The sequence below is a fragment of the Crinia signifera genome, chromosome 4 (assembly GCF_055691185.1).
Source record: "Crinia signifera chromosome 4, ASM5569118v1, whole genome shotgun sequence".
Lineage (NCBI taxonomy): Eukaryota > Metazoa > Chordata > Amphibia > Anura > Myobatrachidae > Crinia > Crinia signifera.
Window position 1 is genome coordinate 232,526,288 of NC_139220.1, and position 27,114 is coordinate 232,553,401.

The 27,114-nt window shown below is 46.4% G+C and overlaps 1 protein-coding gene across 2 annotated transcripts in view; it reads left to right on the top strand.

Annotated features, from left to right (window-relative positions):
• SQOR (sulfide quinone oxidoreductase) overlaps positions 1–27,114 on the top strand; it is a 99,006-nt gene that overhangs the window by 64,753 nt on the left and 7,139 nt on the right. For both annotated transcript variants that reach the window (XM_083183970.1, XM_083183971.1), the window contains exons 5-6: positions 10,508–10,702; positions 23,173–23,382. In XM_083183970.1, coding sequence (XP_083040096.1) covers positions 10,508–10,702; positions 23,173–23,382 — 405 coding nt within the window. The remainder of the gene's footprint in view (positions 1–10,507; positions 10,703–23,172; positions 23,383–27,114) is intronic.

The window sequence follows — 27,114 nt, forward strand, 5'->3', positions numbered from 1 at the left end:
ATATATGAATATCTAATGAGCGGCTCGAGCGCTCGGGCCCCCTGCTGGCTGCACTGTGTAAAAAAAAAAAAAAAAAAAAATGTAAAAAAATATTTTTTTTTTTTAAATTAAATATATATTCATGTGCTATAAGCACATGAATATAAATAACATGCCCCTTCACAGGAAAAAAACCCTGATTTTTTTACACCAAAATTTTTAAAAAAAACCTTTACGTTCAAAAGTTCACATTCCAGCTCTCCATCAAAAGATGGAGAATTGCTACACGGAGAGAGATGGAGAAAATCACTTAAAAAGACGGAGAATATTTCACATTGAATAGGGTTGCTCGCTTTTGGAGAGCAAAATGCTCCGTCCAAGGCGAACAAAGCACAAATTCTCCACAAAACACAGAGAACTTTTCTCATTGAATACTGCCCTATGTCATGCAACTACTCCAAACACAATGCACTGCATATTTATGAGAGGGTATATGGAACTTGTTAGCATAAACATCCATTCTCCGGGGAGTGTACGGGGGTGAAATCATTCACTGTTATATGTATTTAGCAGTTTTTTACCACTATAACATTTTCTACTAAAATTACTCTATAATATTACTCTATAGCATTTTTAACACTCTTCATCTGTGTAACACCTTATTATAACCCCTAGCTTTTGCTTCTTTCTTATTAACTCACTATTTAGGGCCAGATTCTCTAAGCTTCCAAAGTGATAAAATGGAGAGTGATAAACAGTCAGCCAATCAGCTCCTACCTGCCATGTCACAGACGGTGTTTGAAAAATGTCAGACAGGAGCTGATTGGCTGGCTGTTTATCACCCTCCATTTTATCACTTTGGAAGCTTAGAGAATCTGGCCCTACTGTATATACTCTTTTCACTAGTGTGCTGCACTGGGTTCAATGGCTTTTTGCAACTTTTTGGGGTCCCACACCCCTGATTCAAACTTAGAATTAGGACCCACCAGAGACAAGGTCACCTAGATGCTGGTTGGTGTGATAGTATTTCTTGATCAATACATATACCAAGAACCTCAATATTGCTCACTTTTAGAGCACATTATAATTATTGTAGAGTCTGCATCAGCAATGTATTTTTCTTTTTTTGTAGAACTACAAGTCCCAGCATGATAGCAATTCTTAAGATGTGTGTATTTAGGGTGTGCAGTTTAAGATCCCTATCCCCCAGAAGTTCTTAACCCTTTGCGTCAAAATAGGTGTGAAAATTGCTAAGCAAACCTTTGTATTCATCATAATGACCTGTAATGTTTACCTTTTATATAGGAAATATAATCTTTATTTACACAACTTTTTTTTAATTTGAATTTATATAACAAATATGAGCGACGCTGGCATTTTTTAGTGGATATATCACAGATGTTGGCACTCAAAGGGTTAAGTATCATATATAAAGGAAAAGTGTGAGGATGCATTAAAATATAATTTAACTTCATTCATCTATGCTAAAGGTTACAATTGAGTATTAGAAATACAGTATGGAAGTGATAACCATGTAACTGTCCCAAGTGCTGTTGGAACATTGATCTTTCTCTCATTCAGCTTCATATAAGCTTCTAGCCTCTGCATATCCCCACACTGAGGGCCTTATTCAGACTGATTTGCTCCCCTGCGAGTTCCCGTAGGCTAGCGATGTTTTGCCACTGCGCATAGTCAGTTATGTGCATGTGCAGCCGTTGGAGGGTGTTGGGGTTGCGCGCCAGGGGATTCCCCCATGGGAATGCCAAGCGTTTCATGGGCATTTCCATGAAAACTCTGGGCGTTCTCATGGTAATTCCCCGATTACGCGGGTGCAGGGGGGCAGGCAGCTGACGTCCGCTTCCCATTCAGGCACTCGCAGATGTAAAGGCCCCCATACATTAGTCCAACTTGTCCTAGGGACAAGTCGGACCTGATTTCCCCTGCAGCTCCCCGGGAGGGGGACACACGATTAGGCACTTGATGTGCCAAGGTTTGCATATGATAAATCGCATGGAGGAGGGAGCCGTGCGGGGACGGCAGCGGGCGGGGGATGCCGGCTAATTGAGAGCCGAGCAGGGAGAGGCTACATAGGGACCCGGGCAGGAGGAAGCTGTTGCGGTGGGGTGACAGCGGGAGGCGAGCAGGGAGAACTTGATGACGCTGGGAGCCAGGAGGAACAGATAACTTGGAAAAAAAAAAAAGGTCTCAGCCAATCAATGGCTTGCTAGTCATCTCTATGGGCATTTTTTTTTTTTCAAGTTATCTGCTCCCGCCGCTGCGGCGCTGCCCGGGCCCTGGCAGCCAACGTCATATCATCAAGTTCTCCCTGCTCCCGCTGTCACCCCACCGCAACAGCTTCCTCCAGAACGGTGCCATATGCAGCCTCCCCCTGCTTGGCTCTCTATAGCCGGCATCCCCCGCCCGCTGCTGCTGCTGCATGGTTCCAGGGCTGGGCTGCACATAAGATTTGGCAAATCTTATGTGCAGCCCGTCCGACCCCGATCCGATGTGCACGGGACCGCACATCGGATCGGAGGGGATGTCTACAAGTGCGATTTGGGCCGATTTCACTGCTCGATTCATCCGAATCGGGTGAAATCGTTCCCATATCGCATAGTGTATGGGGGCTTTAAGACACCAAAAAGGTGTCTTAGATTTGCGAGGGCTTAAAAAATCATTCGCTGGTCAGCGACCAGCAAATGATTTTGTGCCCACACTCAAGGCTGTGCATAAATGATTATGCAAATCATCTATTCTATACGGGCGACCTCTGGTGGACTCGCAAGGCTGCAAAATTCGCAGCCTTGCCAGTCAACCAAAATAAGGGCCTGACTTCATACTTACTCGGCATTCAAATTACTCAATCTTCTCTATAAAGGTAGAAAATGTGTGAGATAGAAAAATGCACTGCTTCCTGGGGTTATAGTAGTGGGGTGTTTGTTCCCTACACCCAGTAATTATATAGGTAAGTGGGTGTTTGCACATGTTTCAAGGCAGAATAGTTCAAATACATTTTGTTCGTCGGGAGGCTTGCCACCTAGCAACAGCTGGTGGGTTGTAGTGCAAGCCTCCCGACGATCGCTGGAGAAGGAGAAGTGAAAAGAAATTTCACTCACCTTCTCCACAGCCGGGGGAGCGGGCTGATGCCGCCGGAGCCTGTAGGCGCGCGCGCAGTAAACGGCTCTGGGGCTACTGCGCATGCGCGCATATCAATAAGGCGCATGCAAATGAGCTCTGTGACGCGCTCACGCTGGCCACGTGAGCGCACAGAGTCTAGCAGCTACCAGCCCGCCCCCTGCTCAGATTTTACCTCAGCGCTGAAGATGGAGGACACTGTGTCTGTCTCTGCTACAGACACTCTCCCTGTGTCCCCTTCAGCCAGCGCTAGGAGCCTCAAACACAGAAAGAGGCTGCCTAGTGACACTTCCTCATCTGAGGACATTATTTTTAAGAGAAGAAAGCTGTTTAACCCTGTCAGGTCTGCAGACACCAGGGACAGCTCTGAGGCAGACAGTACACCTCAGGATAGCGATTCCCCCTCCAGCTCAGCATCGCTACAGGGGAGGAAAAGCACAAGTAAGAGGAGACATGTGAGCAAAAGCTCCAAGAGAGACGCCTGTTCAGGACTAATCGTCTCATTCCCAGGTATTGCCCGAAGTAGGAATACCTCAGCGGTACGCAATAAACCGCAGTCTCCTGCCCACGGGCATACTCCCCGAGCCTCAGAAAAGTATAAGAGGTCTCAGGGCTTACGTAAGGGGGCAAGTAAGCATCGCCCCTTAAGTCCAACTGACTTACAAGATGTACGCAGCCAGGCCTCAGTAGACTGGGAGTCTGAGGAGGTGACTAGAACCTCTGCGTCCTCTAAGAGAGGCGAATATAGTGACCTGCAGATGGCCAGGGTGGCACTAGCAGGAGTCTCACCCCCAAACAAAATGTATTCCTCCCACTGGGCCTTACAGGAAAAGTCCGAAGTCCATAACTTTGCACAGTAAGCCTTCAGGACATCCCTCGTTAAAGAGGATGAGATGGTTCTGCGTAACCATACAGGGATCCCAGATATCCCCGCCCTGTTCGCCCCTGATATTGACCCAGCACTATCTTCGCTTATTGGTGATAAGACCCAGAGAGACTTAATTGATAAGCTGCTCAGGAAAATCCAATTAAAGGTTTCCGACGCTGCGGGCCCCCTGCTGTTCGTACTGAACAAGGCGGAGAAAGAGGGCACCGCGAGCAGCTCCTTAGATTCCCTAGTGGCATCAAAGGCAGCACTCCTGAAGGCAATAAGCAGAGCCACCCTTATGGTTGGGCAGACCTTTGAGTTCATATCCAACACCCGCAGGTCCCGTTGGCTGTCCAGAGCAGGGCTAGCCGACTTAGCGCCCAAACCAGCGGAGGTCCCTAACCTTACTGACTCCGATTTATTCGGCCCTGACTTCATAGATGAAGTCAAGATCCGGTATAAGGCACGCAAGTCGTTTGCGGATCTAAAAAGCCACCAGTCTTCCAAACGGCCCTTTCGTCAGGAGGGTCGTTCTGCCACGGCCAGCAGTGCGACCCGTGACTACCGAGACTATAGAGGCTCCACCCGAGGCCACAGAGGAGGCTACTCCAGGTCCCGGAATTCCAGAAGTGCGGCTTCTTCAACCTCCTTCCTCAGGAGAGACAGAGGAAACGGTGAGTGTACCAGAACCACAGCCGCACCTTGGCCTCTCACAGGCCATACACCAGTGGAGAGAAATTACAACAGACAAGTGGTTGTTAAAAATTATAAAACAAGGTTTATCCCTTCCGCTGCTGAGATTTCCTCGCCAGAGAATCCCATGCACAGCAAACGCCAGTCCTCTCTTAGACAAGGTTTTAGTCACAGCCTTGTCTCAGGGAAGGATAGAATTGGCGGACACGTCCAAAACAGGTTGGACAAGTCACCTTTTTCCCGTAAGGAAACAGGACGGCTCCTACAGACCGGTTCTGAACGTCAAATCTCTGAACCAGTACATAAGACATCGTACGTTCAGAATGGAGGGTCTAACAGAGGTACCCTTCATTTTGACACAGAACGACTATTGCATAAAAATAGACCTCAAGGAGGCCTTTCACACTGTGCACGTACATCCCAATCACAGAAGGTTCCTGAGGTTCCTCTGGAACGGCTCCCTTTACCAATGGACCGTCATGGTTTTTGGTTTGTCCAATGCCCCTTACACTTTCACACGACTTATGAAGGCGGTGATAACACACCTTCGCCAGAAACAAGTCCGATGCATAATTTATTTGGACGACCTCCTAGTCGTACATTCAGAGCAGGAGACACTACTCTCCCAGAGAGACACAATAATATCACTCCTGCTCGGCCTAGGCTTCTCAATAAATTATCCCAAGTCAGTTTTAACACCTTGCCAATCAATCACATTCCTGGGATTCGTAATAGATTCCCGTTCTTTCTCTATCGCAGTGCCGGCAGAGAAATGGACAGACATCCAAGCCTTTGTCTCCCACATTATAAAACGTCAGCTCAGCCTGAGAGACCTCGCAAAGATCATAGGCAAAATGAGAGCTCTAGACCCCGGGTTCCTTCATGCACCCCTTATTTGCAGACACGCTCAGAACCGTCTAGGATTCCTTATCAGGATAGGCCTCACCTGGTCACACAGGATCAGGCTCACACCGATAGTTCGCGAAGAGATACAGAGGTGGACAGTGCTACCCATTCCTCCCCACAGACCCCTGCAGGATCCTACACCGGTTATCATCATAACCTCAGACGCGTCACTCACGGGGTGGGGAGCCTTTACTCGCGACAAGGCCGTGAGGGGCAGGTGGTCCAGGCAGGACTCACAGGCCCATATCAACCTCCTGGAACTAAGAGCAGCCAGACTAGCCTTAGCGGCCCTAGTTCCCCCGCATGCTCATCATATTCCCATTCAAGTCCGTCTGGACAACAAGACCGCAGTATCTTATATAAACAAGATGGGCGGCACAAGGTCCTTCCCTCTCTGCCACTAGGCAATAGACATCTGGGAGTGGGCGGTTCAGAGATCCATCCAGTTATCCGCAATATATGTTCCCGGAGAGCTAAACGAGTTGGCAGACGCTCTCTCCAGAACCCGTCTCACACTAGACAGAGCAACTCTAAGGCCAGAGATCTTTCGCAAGATCGTGACAGCCTTTGGGCAGCCAGGAATAGACCTCTTTGCGACACCATACAACAATCAGGTTCCGACTTTTGTGTCCAGGATATGGTCCCAGGCGGCATTCCAGACAGATGCCATGTCATTCCCCTGGACGGACCTAGTCCTCCCATATGCCTTCCCTCCGCCAGCCTTGCTGTTGAGGGTACTACACAAGATCAAGTCGGACAGGGTACCCCAGATTATACTGGTATACCCGATTTGGCCATCCAGAATTTGGTTCCCCCTAATCAGCCAACTACGGAAGGGCCCCAAGATCCCCTTAGAGATCTCGGGAGAATGTTTTCAGGGTACCCAGGACTTACTACAGAAACTGCCACAATGCATGTGGATGGCGACATTGCTAGGTTGTTAGCACACTCAGATCTCTCAGCATCATCAACCGCGCTAATCAATGCTTCACTGAGACCCAGAACCAAAGCTAGATATAGCGCCATAATTAAAGAGTTTATTTCCTGGCAAAACACCAGACCCAATGCTCGTCCCTCAGCACCAGTGAATTCAGCAATTGATTTCCTATCCCATAAATATGATACAGGCTCAGCCTCAGCCACCATACGTTCGTATGGTTCCGCGCTCACCCTTCTAATCCCAGGGTTTTCAGAGAATAGGTTATACTTACGCTTACTCAAAGGTATCTTCCTATCTAGACCATCACGACCACGTTACTCAACCACCTGGGACATTGAACCCTTTCTCAATCACTTGGCCACCATCCCTTCTACATCCGAAGCCCTTAGCCTATCGAGGAAACTGGCTTCCCTGATGGCTTTAGCTTTCGCGGCAAGAGGTGCCGAATTGTCGTTAATAGACATTTCCGACCCATGGATGACCGCAACCCCAGCGGGTTTCCACATTATACTCAAAGGGCACACAAAGACAAGCTCTATCCTCAGGCCCTTAGTAGAGTTCGACCTAGTTAGAGATCAGTCTGACCCCGCCCTATGCCTGGTAGATTGTTTGTCGGCATATTTAGCCCTGACAGCACCGATAAGAGGTGAACTTTCCCAACTGTTCATTACGTGTCGTAAACCCTTTCGCCCAGCCAGACCGGGAACAATCCGGGGTTGGATTGTGTCGGTCATGCGGGACGCGGGTATAGACACTTCACAATTCAAAGGGCACTCCCTCCGCGGAGCAGCAGTTACCTCTGCGGCAGCCAAGGGTTTGCCATTACAGTGTATTATGCAGGCGGCTAGATGGTCCTCCACGCGTACCTTTGTAAGGCACTATTGGAGACCATCTGATCACCAAAAGGTGGAGTTCCTTAGAGCAACCACCAGGTATGTGGTAGTCTACCCACCAGCTGTTGCTAGGTGGCAAGCCTCCCGACGAACAAACAGTAGTTTGCAGGAATCTATGACCTGCAAACTTTCTTTGTTCTAGGGAATAGGATTGCCACCTAGCAACAGCGACCCACCCTACCCGCCCGTTGCCTTGCTAGGTCTGGTGGTTTCTCCTGCTGCAATGCTAACTGTTTCCTTTCTCCTTTGGTTACAGGCGCTCCAAAGAATCAGAGCAAACAGCAGGCGCAGCCAGCTAAGCAACAGAAATGATCCCAAGAAATCCGTTTTGCTTCATCGAAGCACCGCTTGAAGTTTCCATTACTGATCGTCGTACCTTATAGTATTCCCGTTGGTTGTCCAGTTACCCTATGGGCTAGATAATTCATTGCGCTCTTGTTGTCGAGCAGCAGTTATTAAACACGTTTATTCAGCATCATTCAGTCTCTTGTCTCTGATTGGGTACAAGTACTACGTGGTGTTATATTCTATTTCATGTTCTAAGGATTGCCATCCGTAAGCTTCTGTAAAATCTGAGCAGGGGGCGGGCTGGTAGCTGCTAGACTCTGTGCGCTCACGTGGCCAGCGTGAGCGCGTCACAGAGCTCATTTGCATGCGCCTTATTGATATGCGCGCATGCGCAGTAGCCCCAGAGCCGTTTACTACGTGCGCGCGCGCGCGCCTACAGGCTCCGGCGGCATCAGCCCGCTCCCCCGGCTGTGGAGAAGGTGAGTGAAATTTCTTTTCACTTCTCCTTCTCCAGCGATCGTCGGGAGGCTTGCACTACAACCCACCAGCTGTTGCTAGGTGGCAATCCTATTCCCTAGAACAAAGAAAGTTTGCAGGTCATAGATTCCTGCAATCTACTGTTATTCTGCCTTTTGAAAACACACTGCACCCAGGGCTTCTGTGCAAACAACCACTTCAACAACATCCCCTCCATACAACTCACCTGCACCTTGAAAAACACTCCCTCATGTACTTTTAGATCAGTCTCTCATCTACGTTCTCCTTATCTCTGATAATCCCCTTTCTCTCACTTTACAATAATCACATATGACATTCCAGTTACTGTCCATCAGCCATCAAGTCTTTAAATGCCTTCAAAAAGCAGATCCTATGTTAAGGCCCCCATACATTAGGCCGACTTGTCCTTTGACAAGTCGGACCCAATTCTCCTGTGAGCCGCCCGGGAGCTCCCCGGGAGGCTCACATACAATTTGGCACTTGATGAGCCAAATTTGACGTGATAAATCGCAAGCGATTTATCACATACTTAAAACAAATACATAGCCGTAGCCAATTAGCCTACCAGTATATTTTTGGATTGTGGGAGGAAACTGGAGTACCCGGAGGAAACCCACGCAAGTACGGGGAGAATATACAAACTCCGCACAGTTAGGGCCATGGTGGGAATCTAACCCATGACCTCAGTGCTGTGAGGCAGTAATGCTAACCATTACACCATGTCATTAACTACAGATTTGTGTTATATTGTGCTGATTTAGAATTTATTTAATCTTGTTACATAGTTTCAAATGATTAAACTTAAAGAGCTGGAATTAGGCTTAGTTCTTAAGAAAATGGCTTGTAGCCTCAGACTTTTATGTCCAGAGTTACACAATTGCAATATGATTTCCTTGTCCAGTCAATCTGTGGCTGACACTCATTACTTCATAGATTCCAGTATAAGTGCTGAAGGGTTAACGCATTAACGGCTGTTGTGATAAGGGCAGAATACCCTACATACCGTGGATTTGTGCATTAAGTGATGGCTGTTTTTTTGACCTGCAACTGAAGAACCAAGGGCACTGCTTCAAAGCTAATTGAAGATTTAAACGTAATTGAATCAGCCCCCTGTGTGTTCTTCTCTAGGAAATATACACATAATTACTGTGTCGATTTATTATATTCTTCCTCGGCAGCAATTGATAAGTTAGCAATGTGCAAGTTAAGAGATTTGGGACAGAGATTTAATAAACCTATAATGAAGATAAAAAATTCAAAAGTTTTGTGCAAAGCACTAAGGCAAGCAGTGGTGTAGCAGCAGCCAATCACGAGGGAGGATTGCCAACCTCCAGAAAACACACTAAAGCCGTGTACACACGGCTGCGATAGGGGCTAATATCGCTGGGAATATGGTCGCTGGCGACCATATTGCCAGTGATGGGAGTGTGCCCGTGCGCGCTCCCGTTTTCAGCCCCGTTCTAATCGCTGGTCGCAGGAGCTTGCTCCTGCGACCAGCTGATTACCTCTGTGGCACCGCCGGCAGAGGTTCCCTTTCATCAGCGACCATCTCTGGTCGCTTGATGAAAAGGAGACACTGAGCAATATATCTCCTCCGTGTGTACGCACCTTTAAAGACACTCAATTCATGTGGCGCTCAATAATATGAGAAACAATGTGTAAAAACACACAATTTATTAAACACACATGAATTATATGTCTTGTTTGTTTCAATCCAGTTTGTTTAATCACTGTTGTTTCCAATTGTAAAGCGCAACGGAGCAATAAGCAGATTGTAGGTGGTATTTTATAATATGCGGTATGTACAGATGTCCTTTAAATATATCCGGATCAATACCTGGAGTGGATGCAGGTACAATAACTGCTGAATTCAGTCCTGACTTTGTGCCTGTTAGGGCAGCGGTCTGCAGCTCTCTTGCCCTGTAAAGCTTGCACAGCTGTCTGAGTGCTGGTGATGGCAAGCAGTGACTTGAAGCATAAGCTTCCTCTGTGTCCTGTTCCCTTAGACTGATAAGCCACTTAGAGAGTCCCGCTGATGCGTCTGTTTGCGGGGGCCGGCTAATGTCGCTTGACCATTGCATCAGCGGAGACTCTCTGATCGGCTTATCAGCCTAAGGGAACAGGATGCAGAAGAAGCTGACGTTCCGAGTAACGGAGCGTATTTCCAACTTTTTTTTTTTGCCTGGCGAAAACCTCCCCACAGACACATAGTGAAAGAAATACTTTAGAAAGATAAAAATAAAAAAATACTACTGCACTGTGCTGTTTATGGAACTTGTATTGACTCTTTATTTTTGTCTACTAAAGATCAAAGGACTTCCTGAAGGATTCAACTGTCCCAAAATTGGATCCAACTACTCCGTAAAAACTGTTGAAAAAACTTGGAAAGCTCTTCAAGACTTTAAAAAAGGAAATGCCATTTTCACACTCCCTAACACACCAATCAAATGCGGGGGAGCTCCACAGAAAATCATGTATTTATCCGATGCATACCTCAGAAAAGTAAGTTCACTTCACGCAATGTGCAGGCCTTTAAAATGACTAAATATTACGTCTATAAACATCTTTAAATTACAGTTCATCCAAAGAGAAGCGGGGCATTGTATTGGAGGACCCTGAGTCTGAAGGCTACCAATAGGCTAGTCAGATATCAGGCCTTGCATTTGACAGGTAGCAGTAGGAAGTCCGAGCCAGATAGCTTAATGTTATTATAACAATCCATTACAATGACAACATCCCTAATGAACAGTAGAGATGCTTTTGCATGATTACTGATCAAAAACAATGTAAACAAATAACAATTGGAACAAATACAAAGAACTTAGGGGTATATGTATCAAAGTTTGAAAATAGAATATAGTTATGCCTCACATTTGCGATATCTCAGGGATTGGTTAAATGGCAAAGATATGTATGCCAACACTACTTTAGAAACTGCTTTTCTAAATGGGGACAACTTAATTGTATTTTTACATCGACATGAGGGGGAATTACACCCGACGATACAGATTAATCCTATACTTATGAATACACGCAAAGTATGGCACATATTGCGCCATAAACAATCATTAAATCCATATATTTCTTTGCATCTACCTTTAATCTCTAACCCGCAATTCCAACATGGACTTGCCCAGTACCCATTTACTCTGTGGAAGAGACATGGAATTACTAACGTGGGCAAACTGGTTGACAGAGAATCAAATAAACCAATGACATATATACAAGCTACGGTTAAATTTCCCATTTTAAAAAATTTTCCACTAGCATTTTTACAGACACATCATTATGTGGCTGGCCTCTCTAGAATACTCTCGCCAAAAGATTATAATAACCCGTTGGACACACTCCTATCACGGGAAAATGTCCCATGTAAAGCGATTTCGACTCATTATGCATTTCTGCATGTGCCCATTCAACATGACACCATACAAACTGGGATGACACAATGGAGAGAACACTTACCTACGTTAACTATAAAAAAACTATTGAAAGCGCTAGAAGTTTCTTCTAAACTGGTACCAGCAGCGTCATATGTAGAACTATTCCTTAATGTGTTACATAGAACCTATTTGTCGCCACATCGTAGATATTTGATGGGACTAATCCCTGACCATCGATGCCTGCGATGTGGTATTCAGGGGGCGGAACTATTCCACTGTTTGTGGAAATGCCCAATAATACAGAGACTCTGGGTTCAGGTATGGAACTATACTACACAGTATCTAGTCTCGGCTATGTTGTTAACACCTGAATTGGCAATCTTTGGAATTATGCCGGAGGGCACACGTATTATTCAGGGAGCACGAAAACTTCTGATCATAATAGCAGCGACAACGAAAAAGTGTATATTACAATGCTGGCTGCACACTACAGCCCCTCCATTCTCCCTTTTTCTTAGTAAATTAAACCATATTTTTAAAATGGAGTGGCTGGAAGCATCCTTGAGAAAAGATATATATATACTGAAAAGTTTTTTAATACATGGGAAAGCTACATTGAAACGCAAACAAATGAAATAAAGATCCAGGTTTGGAATTGCTTCCGAAATACACTATGGTATGAGGAGAGAGTGAATGCACAAGACCCACCGATCCAATTTTTAGGGTAATAACATAGCCTATAGACAAAAGTTTAGATTCTTAAGGACCTAAAAGGAGGGAATATAGATGGGGAAAAGGAACCGGACCCGACCAGACCATGCAGAATTTAAGTGAATGTAATTTTTTCTCTTTTTTTTTTATTATTATTGTTTTTGTTATTAGAGAGAGAGTACCCTAATGTTAGAAAGACGATTAGGTGTATTGAATTACTTTGTATTTTAAACTGTGCAATGTATATGGGATGAAAGAAAAGAAAAGAAATGTAATGATTTTCTTTGATATCACGCTTCAATAAAAGAAAGTTAAAAAAAAAAAAAAAAAGTTTGAAAATAGAGCTGATTGGTTTGTACTTTTATTTCCCTCCTTGGTTTGCCACATATGCCCCCAAGTATCTTCGGCCCTATCTCTCCATACAGTTCTGCTTCATTACTGTAAAACCGATAGGTGAAGGCCTTTTAGCAGTACCTAGAATCTCCCGGTATACATATGGGGTTTTGCTTTTAGTCTGCAGCACTGACTGTAAATCTCACTTCCCTTTAGAGTTCGAGAGGCCCCCACTCTAGTATACTCTGTATTTAAAAAAGAAAAAAAATGTACTTCATTGTTTCTGTACTGTATTACTAAACACATTGGAGAATTTCATCCGGCACTGTCATTCAAACTGGAAGGTAATTTTTCAAAAACCGAGAGATGAATTTTTAATCCACCAATGTCGATCAAACTCTCTCCAAAAACCACACTGACCTTTTATCTAGGCCCTATGTTCACATCAGTGGTTTTTTTTGATGGGTAAACAATCTTCCCCTTCCAGGTAACATGTGTCCCCTTCTTTTGTAAACTGGCCTTTTTAATAGGCCCTATGTTCATAGAAAGTTTTCTTTTCCTCTAAGGCAGTGGTTCCCAAACTGTGCGCCTAGGCTCCCTGGGGTGCCTCGGGACACTTGCAGGGGTGCCTCGTGTTGTTCGTCCAGGACCAATTCAAATTATTTATGATCAATTATTTCTCTACCGTCCAATGGGATACTGGGTTCACTACTATGTGGATTGAGACCTCCGCAGGAGAGACAGGCACATAAAAGAACTTTCAGTGTGGGTGCACTGGCTCCTCCCCTCAATCTCCCTCCACTAGTCAGTTTTGAAAAATGTGCCTCAGGGAGAGGCAGTGCTTCTGGAAGCTCGAGTTTTTTCGACATTTTATTTAAAGTTTATTATTTTGGGGCGCTGTGGTGACCACACAGCTGTCCTGCTTCGTGGGTGTCAGGGGAAGGGTCAGTCCCCGGCCTCTTCAGGTGCAGAGCTGACCCTGCTGCAGGACACTTCGGTCCTGTGTGGGGCTTGTCACCGCACAGCATTGCGCTGTGGCGAGCAAGCCCCCCCTGCCGCCGCACACCCCTGACAGGTCAGAAGACTACAGTGGTGAGTACAGGCTGGGGGTCCCACAAGGGGACTCCGCAGCCATTTGTTGTGCGGCATGATGGCAGGCAGTAATGGCGGCTCTCTAGCAGGGACCGCGTGAACCCCACATCAAGTAACACTGGCACAGGGGTGCTGCCGCTGGACCACCAGGGACACTCCTTAGGTTGTTTTAACAAACCGCCATTATGTGCCAGTATAATATTAGATGAAGCGCCAGCTCCGTGTACAGGGGGGCGGGGCTTCACTCAGAGCGGGACCAGGCTCTGCTGGGCGTGCGCTGTCACTTCCTGCTTCTTCACTTCCTGCTTCTTCACGCTGCAAGACTCCATTACAGAAGGTCTCCTCACTGGCGTGGTGGATCCGGGTCCTTGCAGCACGGCAGAGACAGCAAGTTATTAGCGAGTTAGCGCTGCTGCGCTATCTGGCTTGTTTATAGACACTGTGTTCAGATCACTGTGTATAGCGTTACCAGCTCACCCAGATCTGTGAGTTCAGGTTAAGGGTGCACTCGGTTCCCCAATTGCTCTGTTTTTCCCCACTGATTAGTTACAGGGCACACATACTATAAGTCACATAGTCTGTTTAAACAAATACCAGTGGCGTGGTGTGTGCGCGTGAGTGGCTGCGTGGGGGTGAGTTGTACTGCTGTGTATCAGAGGTACTGTCTCATCATGGTAAAGCAGTTTACTTGCATGGTGTGTAGCACCAATTTTGTGCCCAAGTCACAGTCCCAAGTGACTTGTGAGGCTTGTATGTCACCACAGCCCAGTGGGGCTGACACCCAGATCAGTGGGGTGCCCCCACAGCTTGCGGGGACGTCTCGCCTCCTCCTCCCGCACAGCCCCAGAACTGGCTGCTGCGATGGCCCCTGACTCAGATGATGACGATGAGGACATACTGGAGGAAGGAGAGGAGCAGGAGGCTTGAAGCTACCCTCAAGTCTATGTACACGGCTAGTGGGGCCTCTCAACGCCCAGTTCTAGCCAGCTGTTGGATGGCTAAGGCCATTCATACCTGGTCAACCCAAATTCAGGAGGGGTTGTTAGGTGACATGACTGTGGCCCAGATTGGCGACAGTCTGCGTCACATTCAGGACACCGCAAGGATCCTGTGTGAGGCGCAAAAGGAATTGGGCGCAATAAACGCGCGCAATTCGGCCATGGCGGTGTCAGCCAGACGGGCCTTGTGGCTACGTCAGTGGTCTGCGGATGTGGACTCTAAAAAGAGCATGGAGGGTATTCCCTTTACAGGCGAATGGCTTTTTGGAAGTGAACTAGACGGCTGGATTTCCAAGGCCACGGCAGGAAAATCCACCTTCCTTCCTTCCTTCCTTCGGCACCCACAGTAACAAAACGCACCTTCACAGGTAATTCCCAGCAGTCCTTTCGTGGGTACAGGTTTCGCCCCAAGGCAAGGGGCGCCTCCAATGCCAACAGAGGCACAGGAGGAAAGTTTAGGAAACCAAACACCTCAGGTACCCAAGAACGTACCAATGCCACGGCTACCTCTAAGCCTGCAGCATGACGGGGTTCTCCCGCCACGAGAATCTCTCAAGGTGGGAGCGCGATTGTTGCATTTCAGCCATGTGTGGGACGCCTCCGGCCTGGATTCCTGGGCCAGGAGTCTCATTTCTCTAGGCTACAGGCTACAGGCTGGAATACAGGCTGGAATTCGACAAGCCCCCTCCCAGAAGGTATTTCAGGTCGGCCCTTCCAGCATCCCAGGAGGATCAGGTTCTCCTTCAGGGGGCCATTATCAGGCTCTTTCAGACCTATTCCTGGTCCCGAAGCCAGACTGCTCAGCAAGGCCCATCCTGAACCTAAAGTCACTGAACCCCTTCCTGCGGGTGTTCAAGTTCAGGATGGAGTCCTTGCGGTCGGTGATTGCCAGTCTAGAAAGAGGCATTCCAATTTGGCCACCGCACCAAATCTACCTCAGGTTTGCCTTAGGAAACGACCATTACCAATTCCGGGCCTTACCCTTTGGGCTGTCAACAGCCCCGCGGGTTTTTACAAAGGTAATAGCGGAAATGATGTCACTGCTCAGGCTTCAAAGGGTAAATGTCATACCCTACTTGGACGATCTGCTAATAAAGGCAGGGTCAGCAGAAGCCTTGAGCAGTGCTCTCAATCTGTCCATGCAGATTCTAAGAGACCACGGATGGATTCTGAACATGTCCAAATCATCGCTGGTTCCGACCCAAAGGATGTTATTCCTGGGCATGATCCTGGACACATCGGAACAAAGGGTTTTCCTGCCGATGGAAAAGGTCAGTGCGATACAACAGCTGGTCAGGGAGGTCCTACTGTCTCCTTTGGTACAGATCCATCTTTGCCTCAGGCTCCTAGGCAAGATGGTGGCTTCATTCGAAGCAATACAATTTGGCCGTTTCCATTTCAGAGTCCTGCAGCTGGATATTCTGACAAAATGGTCCGGCTCCCCCCTTCAGATGCGCAGAAGGATTGGCCTTGCAACAAGAACCAGGATCTCGCTACAGTGGTGGCTAGATTCATCCAATCTGTTGGCAGGCCGACGGTTTCAGATCCAGGACTGGATTCTGGTGACCACGGACGCCAGCCTGAGGGGCTGTGACACAGGGAGTCCGCCTCCAAGGTCAGTGGTCCCCATTGGAGTCAGGCCTACATATCAACAAGCTGGAGTTGAGGGCGGTCTACTAGGCCCTGTTACAGGCAGCTCCATTGTTACAGGGCAAGGCGGTCCAGGTCCAGTCGGACAATGCCATTACATAAATCGACAGGGTGGTACCAAGAGCATGCCTTGCATGAGGGAAGCAACAAAAATACTATATTGGGCAGAACAGAATGTCCAGGCCCTGTCAGCAATTTTCATCCCGGGGGTCGACAACTGGGAGGCGGACTTCATGGGTCGTCACGACCTCCACCCGGGAGAGTGGGGTCTGCACCCTCAAGTGTTCAACACCATAGTGGATCTGTGGGGTCTCCCTCAGATCGACCTTATGGCTTCACGATTGAACCACAAGGTAGAGAGGTATTGTGCACGGACCAGGGACCCAGGGGCGATAGCAGTGGACGCTCTCACTTGGACCTGGGATTTCCAATTAGTGTACCTGTTCCCACCGCTCCCATTGTTGGCACGGGTGCTAAAGCGGCTCCGGCATCAGGAGACGGAAGCCATACTGGTGGCACCAGATTGGCCAAGAAGGGCCTGGTACGGGGACATTCAGGCCATGCTAGTGGAAGACCCGTGGTGTCTGCCCCTAAGAAAAGACCTGCTCCTCCAGGGCCCGTTCGTCTTTCAGGACTTACAGCGGCTACGTTTAACGGCCTGGAGGTTGAGCGGCAGATCTTAGTCCACAAGGGTCTACATCCCTCTGTTCTCACTACCATGATAAAAGCCAGGAAGCCGGTGACGGCTTCTCATTATCATGTTATATGGCTTAAATATATTGCCTGGTGCGAAAGACATGCCTTACCTCCGGCTATTTTTCGACTAAACAGCCTGCTGCGTTTCCTTCAGGCTGGGTTGGAGAAGGGACTCCGATTGGGATCCTTAAAGGTCCATATCTCTGCGTTGTCTGTGTTTTTCCAGAAAAAGATTGCGGCCTTGCCAGAAGTACAAACCTTCCTACAAGGGGTCCTGAGGATTCAGCCCCCCTTTGTGCCACCCACTGCACCGTGGGATTTGGAGGTGGTTCTTACTTTTCGAAGATCTGCTAGGTTTGTTCCATTAGAGGAGTCTGAGTTGCGACACCTCACTTGGAAGACGGTTGTACTGCTGGCCCTGGCTTCGGCCAGGAGGGTGTCCGAGCTTGGGGCCTTGTCATGTAGGAGTCCTTACCTAGTGTTCCACGACGATAGGGCTGAGCTCAGGACTAGACCACAATTTTCTTCCAAAGGTGGTGTCAGGGTTCCACCTAAACCAACCTATTGTGGTCCCTTCCAGCGCGGCACATCCAGATATACCTGATACCTTGGATGTGGTGCTCACCCTTAAAGGGTATGTCAACCGCACAGCTAGGATCCGAAAGACGGACAGCCTCTTTGTGCTGCGCACAAGAAGGGGTCTCCTGCTTCAACGCGAACCATAGCCAGATGGATAAGGTGTACTATCCAACAGGCTTATGCAACAGCTGGTTTATCCCTCCCTTTTTCAGTAAAAAGGCTTATTCAACCAGATCTGTAGGTACTTCTTGGGCAGCTGCTCGAGGGGTGTCGGCCATGCAACTTTGTAGGGCCGCTACTTGGTCAGGTCAACACACTTTTGTAAAGTTTTATAAATTTGACACCCTGGCCAGGGAGGATTCCCAGTTCGGGAATGCGGTTCTACAGCAGACTCCGCACGTTCCCACCCGTTCTGGTAGCTTTGGGACCTCCCCATAGTAGTGAACCCAGTATCCCATTGGACGGTAGAGAAAATAGGATTTTGGGTACCTACCGGTAAATCCTTTTCTCGTAGTCCATATGGGATACTGGGAGCCCGCCTCAGTGCGTCTATTCTGCTAAAAATTGTTCTAACTTCATCGTTACGTTAAGGCTTGTTGTCTATAGGACGGTTATCTATATGCCTATATTTATATATAGATTTTTTCTAGTTAAAGGTGTCCTCTGACGATGTTAGGATTCACCTCTTAGATGTTTTTTGTTCGTTTGGGTGTGCTGGATGAATCTCACCACAGTAAATTATCACATACTCCTCACATGCTCTCCTTCGGCACAGTTTTTGCATTAACTGACTAGTGGAGGGAGATTGAGGGGAGGAGCCAGTGCACCCACACTGAAAGTTCTTTTATGTGCCTGTCTCTCCTGCGGAGGTCTCAATCACCATAGTAGTGAACCCAGTATCCCATATGGACTACGAGAAAAGGATTTACCGGTAGGTACCCAAAATCCTATTTTCTGGACAAAACCAGTGCTGGTGGCTGCCAATCATAAAATGTGTATAATCCTGCCCTTTACCACATAACTGTACCTAAGAAACACATATAAACACAATCTACTTAATTTGATATACATATTTTGGGGCCTAGGGGTGCAGTGGAAAAATTCTGATACTCTAGGGTGCCGTGTGTGTGTGTGTGTGTGTGTATAGAGAGATATATAATTTAGAGGCAGGCACACCATTTTAAAGAAATTTAAAAAAAAATTATAATAGTAAAAAGTTCACTCAAATCCATCTTGCAGTAGAGTCTTCAACTTGTAAATCCATACTGATCAGCAGAATAACATGAAGAAGATACCACAGCTAGCCAGCCATGCTCATGGGGGGTCATTGACCATCTGCACTGTGAAGCGCCTCCAATGAGTTCTGAAGCATTTGACTGAATATCAGCAGATAATTTTGCCCGAAACAGCAGTCAGATTGTCACTAAATACAAGGTAACCAGTTCCATTGGCAGCCATACATGCCCATGCCAGTACGGTTCCTTTCCTTTTCAGTACACTTCTCTTTCCATCATTCTGGTACAAGTTGATCTTTGTCTCATCTGTCCATAGGATGTTGTTCCAGAGCTGTAAATGCTTTTTTATATGTTGTTCGGCAACTAATCTGGTCTTCCTGTTTTTGAGGCCCACCAATGGTTTACATCTTGTGGTGAACCCTCTATATTCACTCTTGTGAAGTCATCTCTTGATTGTTGACATTGACACACACAGTATACACTTACCTCTTGGAGAGTGCTCTTGATCTGGCCAACTGTTGTGAATGGGTTTTTCTTCACCAGGGAAGTAATTCTTCTGTTATACGCCACAGCTGTTTTCCATGGTCTTTCGGGTCTTTTGGTGTTGCTGAGCTTTCTGGTGCATTCTTTCTTTTTTAGGAATGTTCCAAACAGTTGATTTGGCCATACCTAATGTTTTTGCTCTCTCTCTGATGGGTTTCTTTTGATATATCAGCCTAATGATGGCTTGCTTCGCTGATAGTAACAGCTTTTTGGATCTCCTCATATTGAGAGACGACAGCAACAGATTCTAAATGCAAATGTCACACCTGGAATCCACTCCAAACCTTTTATCTGCTTAATTGATGATGAAATAACTAGAGAATAGCCCACACCTCTCCTTGAAATGGCTTTTGAGTCGCTTGTCCCATTACTTTTGGTCCCTTAAAAAGGAAGTGGCACCAGAGGCAGAACTCTGGGAGGCAATGGAGTCCTCTGCTGCTGGGCTCCTGCTCCCAAGGGGGCACCTCTCCACCATCTGAAAGTTTAAATCCGTTATTTAAAAGCCAACGATATTGCTTCTGTGGCTGAGTTCTGAAATATATATGTGTTCTCTATCTATATCTATCTAAACCAAAATAAATATTTTATGTAGGGGTGTGTGTGTGTGTGTGTGTGTGGGGGGGGGGGGTGGGGGGGGGGGCGGCACCAATATATATCTTGCCTCCGGGCAACTGGAACAAACTTACGCCACTGAGTGGCACATATAGAAACCAGTGTAATTCTTACACAATTCACCTCATTTGGATGTAAATACCCTCAAATTAAAACAGAAAGTCAGTTAAAATCATCAGTTGAATCATTTCAAATCCATTGTGGTGGTCTATAGAGCCCAACATATGAGAATTGTGTCAATGTCCCAATATTTATGGACCTGACTGTGTGTGTATAGATTGCTACTTGGTGAGATTCCTATGGTATTACTGGTGCCTGTTCTTGTGTTTCCCTCCTATATCCCTATAGATTGCAAACTTGCAGCAGGGCCCTCTCACCTCCAAGGGGGGTATTCAATGTCAGGGGCACAGGTGTCGAGCAAGCTCGACACCCGTGCCCCGTCCCATTATCGCTTTGCTCGACTCGAGCTCGGCGGTCGGGATTCAATGTCCCGGCTGCCGAGCGGCGAGAAAGGGACATGGCAGCGAGTTGAGGGTGGAAATAGACTAGCTCTGGCCGGGAGCTCGCCTATTACCGGCTTTTCTCTGCAGAACAAGCCTGACAGCTTGTGATGTCGGGCTTGTTCTGCCGAGAACCCCTGTTCAATGCTGTCGGTGTAGACAGCATTGAATAGGGCCACGCAGCTATCTCCCCTATTAGGAGATGCTGCGGGAGCACGCCAAACATTGAATACCCCCCTAAGTCTGTCTGTTGTTTCCCAGTTTGTTTTATAACTGTCTATTATTGTAAAGCGCAACCGAATCTGCTGCGCTATATAAGAAAAGTAATAAAAAAAATGTGTATATATATTTATATTTTAAAATATATATACTCTATACACACAGGGAAAAAAACTAGACTACCTAAGTAGTCAAATGGGCGCTGGTATTATATATACCATATATACTCTAGTATAAGCCTACTTTTTCAGAAATTTTGTTGGCACTTGTTTCCTAGCACGGTGCCACCGATTTTGATTGTATCCATCAGGTCGGAAAAATCGGGTCGATCGCATCGCATGCCAACCAAATCGCATGCGATGCGATCGACCCGATTTTTACATTGGAATCAATGTAAAATGGTCCCTGAGATCCGATTTTACATTTATTTCAATGTAAAAAGCCCCAAAACCCCCCATTTTAATACCAACCCCCCCCCCCCCTCATGTTTCAAATGCCCCCCCCCCTCATTGTTAACGCCACCCCACTATTGACGCCAACCTGAAGCGTGGCGAGCGGCGGCGGTACGCGCCCTCCGACCTTTTCATACCCCTACTATCCACGTCGGCGTGGAGTTGATTTTATAAAGTGTGGCGAGCGCAGTTAGCCACCGAGCCTGTACAGTCACAGGTATCCGCGTCCGCTCGCTGCGCTCACCACGCTTCGGGCTCGGTGGCTCGCTGCGCTCGCCATACTATATAAAATCAACTCCGCGCCGACGTGGTAGTAGGGGTATGAAAAGGTCGGGGGACGCGGGCTCACTGCGCTCACCACGCTTCGGGTTGGCGTCAATAGTGGGGTGGCGTTAACAATGGTGGGGGGGGCATTAAACATACTTTTTATCCATATTCAATGTGAAATGGGCCATATTTCACATTGTCACCTATGTAAAATCGGGTTGATCGCATCAACCCGATTTTCACTTTAAAAATTATTTTACATTGTTCCCTATGGGAAATTCGCGTTGATCGCATCTCGGCCCCTTATTAGGGGCCGCGATGGACGCGATCAACCCGATTTTGTCTTTCACCGGCAAATTAGCTGGGGATTGACACAAAATCGGGTCCATCGCGTTGATTGTATGCCTTAAGTGCCTTAAACTTAAGGCATACAATCAACGAGATGGGTGCCGTGCTAGGAAACAAGTACTCATTTTTTTTTATGCTGAAAAAGCCCCCCTCTGCTTATACTCGAGTGAGGGTCCCACTTGAGTCAATGGGGGAAATTTACTAAAGGAAGTTTGTAAAAAATAGGTGTATTTGTATCCAGAAATACACTTATTTTTGACATTTACTATCCCGAAAAATACGGCAATTCGTATTGATAGAAAACTTCTTTTAGTAAATTTCCCCCATACGTTTTCCCAGTTTTTTGTTTGTAAAATTAGGTGCCTCGGCTTATATTCGGGTCGACTTATACTCGAGTATAGACTAGATAGATAGATAGATAGATAGATAGATATATCTATATAGATATATATCTATATAGATATATATCATTAGCTTTGAGCGAACTTATACATACAGTATAACACGGTGGTGGGCAACAAGCAGCCCTCCAGATGTTGTTGAACTACACATTGCAGCATACCTTCATCAGTTGCAGTATGGCCAAATAGAAAGGCATACTGGGATGTGCAGTTCTTGCAATTTACTGCTGTACCTTATAGCACATTATTTGTTCAGACATTAACATAGCACTAAAATCTGGTTTAGCCACATTCAGCATAGAAAATGACTGCTATATAGTATATAATGAATATATACAAGCAGTGGAAGCCTGATGGATTTTTGTTGAGTATTCTAACCCTAACCCACCCTTCAAGCAGCCTAACTAACCCACGCCTCCCACAGCCTAACCCACTTCTCCATTATCTAAAAGGGCTCCATACACTAGGGCCTAGGCAACTCACCCGACAGCTCCCCAGCGACTGGATCTCATGAGATAAATCATAAGCAGTCCTTTTGCATACAATATATTGCATGCAATCCCATTCACTGCCCCAGGTCTGATAAATCCTTGCTGCAGCTCTGACAATCTCCGGATCCGATCTGATGCACATGGAACCATGTATCAGATCCGAATCACAAGTAAATGAAATACGATTTGACACTTTTTGCAAGCTTTAATTTGTGCTGAAATTGTGTACAAAAGGGCTAAAGCATACTAGTGTATGGCTAACCTAACTGTCCCCTCTCACAATCTAACCCCTTTACTTACCTCTGGGATCTGTCCGTGTTTTGACCACCGGGATTCTGTAGCCCATATTGTGACCATTCGAATGGTGACTACATTAGGCCCAGTGCCCTTAAATAAATAAATGATATCCATGGAAAGAGGTTGTGTCATTTTTAAAGTCTTCTTCATACGTTGCACCCACAGACAGGAAAACGATCCGATGCCAACTTCTACTTCAACACGTCCTTGGATGTAATATTTACGGTGAAGAAGTACGCTGATGCCCTGTTAGATATAATCAAGAAGCGGGATATCCAGGTCAACTACAGACAGAACCTCATTGAAGTGCGGGCAGACAAGCAGGAAGCTGTGTTTGAGAACCTTAATAATCCGGGAGAGACCAAAGTTTACCAGGTAAACCAGAAAAATTCTTAAATTGTCAAATAATTGCTCCAGATTTTCTTAAACAAAAATCAAAGTATAAAGTTACAGAGAATATACATAGGTTTAATAACTATAGTAATCTACAGTGGCTATACAATAATTTACCCTCTTTCACATTTGTCACAGTTTATCATATTATGGGCGGGATGTATTAATATACATCGCCGGCTGTCCGCTGCGATGCCAGCGCATATGTACTAACATATGCGGCTGGCATTGCGATGCTGTGACGAAGCCCCCCCGCGATACCTGTACTCTGGTGTGCGGGGGGTCTCCGTCCCCTCCCTGCCGCCTGGCTCTCCCCTCACGCTGGGGACAGCTAAGCAGGCTGTCCCCGGTGCCTCCTCCTCCCCCCTGCAGCCGGAAGGACGTCCGGCTGCGTTACTAGGGGGAGTACAATAGAAAAAAACAGTGAGGGGGATTTTGGGGCTGTTTTTTTGAGTATACCTGCGTACAGAATCTATTAGTATGTACCTAGGACTAGCAGCTGCACTTTAAACGGGTGACTGGGTCCGTTGTGGTTTACAGTATACAGAGATTGGTTAAGTGCTGCGCTCTGTCACTAAGATTCTACCATAGGTTGAGTAAAATAAATGTTTTTTATTGTTGTGCAAAAAATATTAATAATCATGCATAGAACAAATGCTCTTTTCGGTACTTATGTAATATCTGGGCTCCCGTTTTTCTTATGAGACCGCGTCCCCTTGCCACGCTTCGGGCACGGTGGCTCGCTGCGCTCGCCACACTATATAAAATCAACTCCATGCGTAGTTGGATAGTAGGGGTTTGAAAAAATGGGGTGCATTTAACATGGGAGCCCAGATAATACATAAGTACCCTCTTTTCAATACAGTGTCCAGTCACTGAGGCTGGAGAATATGTATTCCCTCAAGGGTAATTAATCTATACAATGAAGAATAAGAAAAACGAAAAAGATGAAAAAAATGTATATAACACAAATGTATCACAAATAGTCTGAATAATTTTGAACAATTGTCACTGCTTCAAAATGATGTTATTGGACCGACATTGTAGGATAATGAAAATGAGAATCGTGCAACCAATTTATGATGCCGATTGTCTGTCAGATAAATTGCGTGGTGTGTACCCGCTCAAGTAGCGAGTGCGCAATATTTGTCCTAATATTGGGAAATAGGTAACTTTGAGTATAGTGAATAAGTTCAGCGGCGTCCCGCTATTTGTAATCCTTATGTTGTAACGTTCTGTGCAGTGTTCTGGTACCTTAAATTCGTGTTTGGGAACGGTGGCACTTTAGGAGGTGGCTTGGGGAGCTGGGGGTCCCGGATGGGTGAAGCTCCTTCTGTCTCCCGTTCGTCACCGGTAGCTAAGTGCGATGCACTGCTGACCGAGACATGGGATATACAGATGTTGCTGCCCGTCTATCTGAGTGGTCGCGGCTCACCGTGTCAGGATGCAAGTTACCTATTTCCCAATATTAGGACAAATATTGCGCACTCGCTACTTGAGCGGGTACACACCACGCAATTTATCTGACAGACAATCGGCATCATAAATTGGTTGCACGATTCTCATTTTCATTATCCTACAATGTCGGTCCAATAACATCATTTTGAAGCAGTGACAATTGTTCAAAATTATTCAGACTATTTGTGATACATTTGTGTTATATACATTTTTTTCATCTTTTTTGTTTTTCTTATTCTTCATTGTATAGATTAATTACCCTTGAGGGAATACATATTCTCCAGCCTCAGTGACTGGACACTGTATTGAAAAGAGCATTTGTTCTATGCATGATTATTAATATTTTTTGCACAACAATAAAAAACATTTATTTTACTCAACCTATGGTAGAATCTTAGTGACAGAGCGCAGCACTTAACCAATCTCTGTTACTAGGGGGAGGCAGGGCTTACCTTCCGGGTCCAGGAGGACCTGGACCAGGTAACCCAGAGGGAGGGAGAGAGAGGGGGGGGTCGGCGGGTTTGCGGCAGAGGCGTCGGGTGGCAAAAAGAAGCCCATAGGCTTCTATAGGGTATCGCCACCCAAAGGTGGCGAGACCCTTCCCTGCGTTAACGAGGCGGCGGGGTTTTAATACATAGGAAAATGCAGAAAAACAGGGGTTTTACCGCATTTTCACCTTAGTACATCCTGCTCTTAGAGAACAGAAAGTATTCAGGAATTCTGACCATTGATCAACACGACATACTGAGAAATGCCCAATAATGTACCTTGTGGATATTGCCATGTTCACCAAGTTTTCTTTGACATTTTGCCCCAGTTTCATCAGCTAGGATTAGCAAACAGAAATATTCATTTTGGGCCTAATTCAGACCTGATCGCAAGACAAATCTGTTCTCAATATGGGCAAAACAGTGTGCACTGCTGGTGGTGCAGATGTAACGTGCAGACAGTTAGATTTGGGGGAGTTATTTAATTTCTGTGCAGAGTAAATACAAATCTAAAGGCCCCCATACATTAGTCTGACTTGTCCTAATGACAAGTCAGACCTGATTGTCCCGGCAGCTCCCCAGGAGGTATCACATGCGATTAGGCACTTCACGTGCCAAGTTTTGCATGTGATAAATCAACTCCCGGGGAGCTGCAGGTGGTGGAACCAGGGAATGGCAGCGGGGGGGATGCCCGTGACCACAGACCTGGGCGGAGGGAGCAGGGAGGCTCCCTGTGCCACCCCGCTGACGACAGCGGCTTATTCCCCTGCCAGCTCCCTCCGCCCGGCTGTCTGGTAGCCGGCATCCTCTGCATGGCTACAGACTGCACATAAGATTTAGCAATCGGGTCGGACAAGATGTCCACATGTGCGATTTGGGCCGATTTCACAGCCCCATTCGAATCGGGTAAAACCGTACCCAAATCGCATAGTGCCTTAACTCTCTGCACGTTACATCTGCCCTACCTGCAGTGCAGCATGGTTTTGTCCATTTCAAGAACAAATTTGTCCTGCAATCAAGTCGGAATTAGGCCCATACAGGGGGGGATCCAGGATAAAATGACAGGGGGGGGCACCATGACAAAAGAGGGTTTAGGTGGGGGAGGGGTGGTGTTAGTGGTGCCAGTGTACATGCTAAGAGAGGGGCAGAGAGAGGGTGGGAATGGGATTAAAAATAGGCCCTGGCATTTAAAGTACGCAGGCCTACCATGGTGACAAAAGTGAAGGATGGGGGCGTGTCCTTGAGTGTAGTGTACAACACCATATACAACTTCTACACATTATACAACAAAATACTAGACCCCTCATACTTGCCCCTTACACATGATGCCAAATGGAATGAGCCAAAATTCACATAATGCCACACGGATTGAGCCAAAATTTATATAATAACACTGATTGAGCTAAAATTCACATAATGCCAAATGGATTGAGCCAAAATTCACATAATGCCACATGGATTGAGCCAAAATTCACATAATGCCACATGGATTGGGTCAAAATTCATAAAATGCCACACGGATTGAGCCAAAATTCATAAAATGCCACACGGATTGAGCCAAAATTCACATAATGCCACACGGATTGAGCCAAAATTCACATAATGCCAGACGGATTGAGCCAAAATTCACATAATGCCACATGGATTGAGCCAAAATTCACATAATGCCACATGGACTGAGCCAGAATTCACATCATGCCACACAGATTAAGCCAAAATTCACAATATGTGTAACTTAACATGAAATGGACATTATGGTGTAAATGCG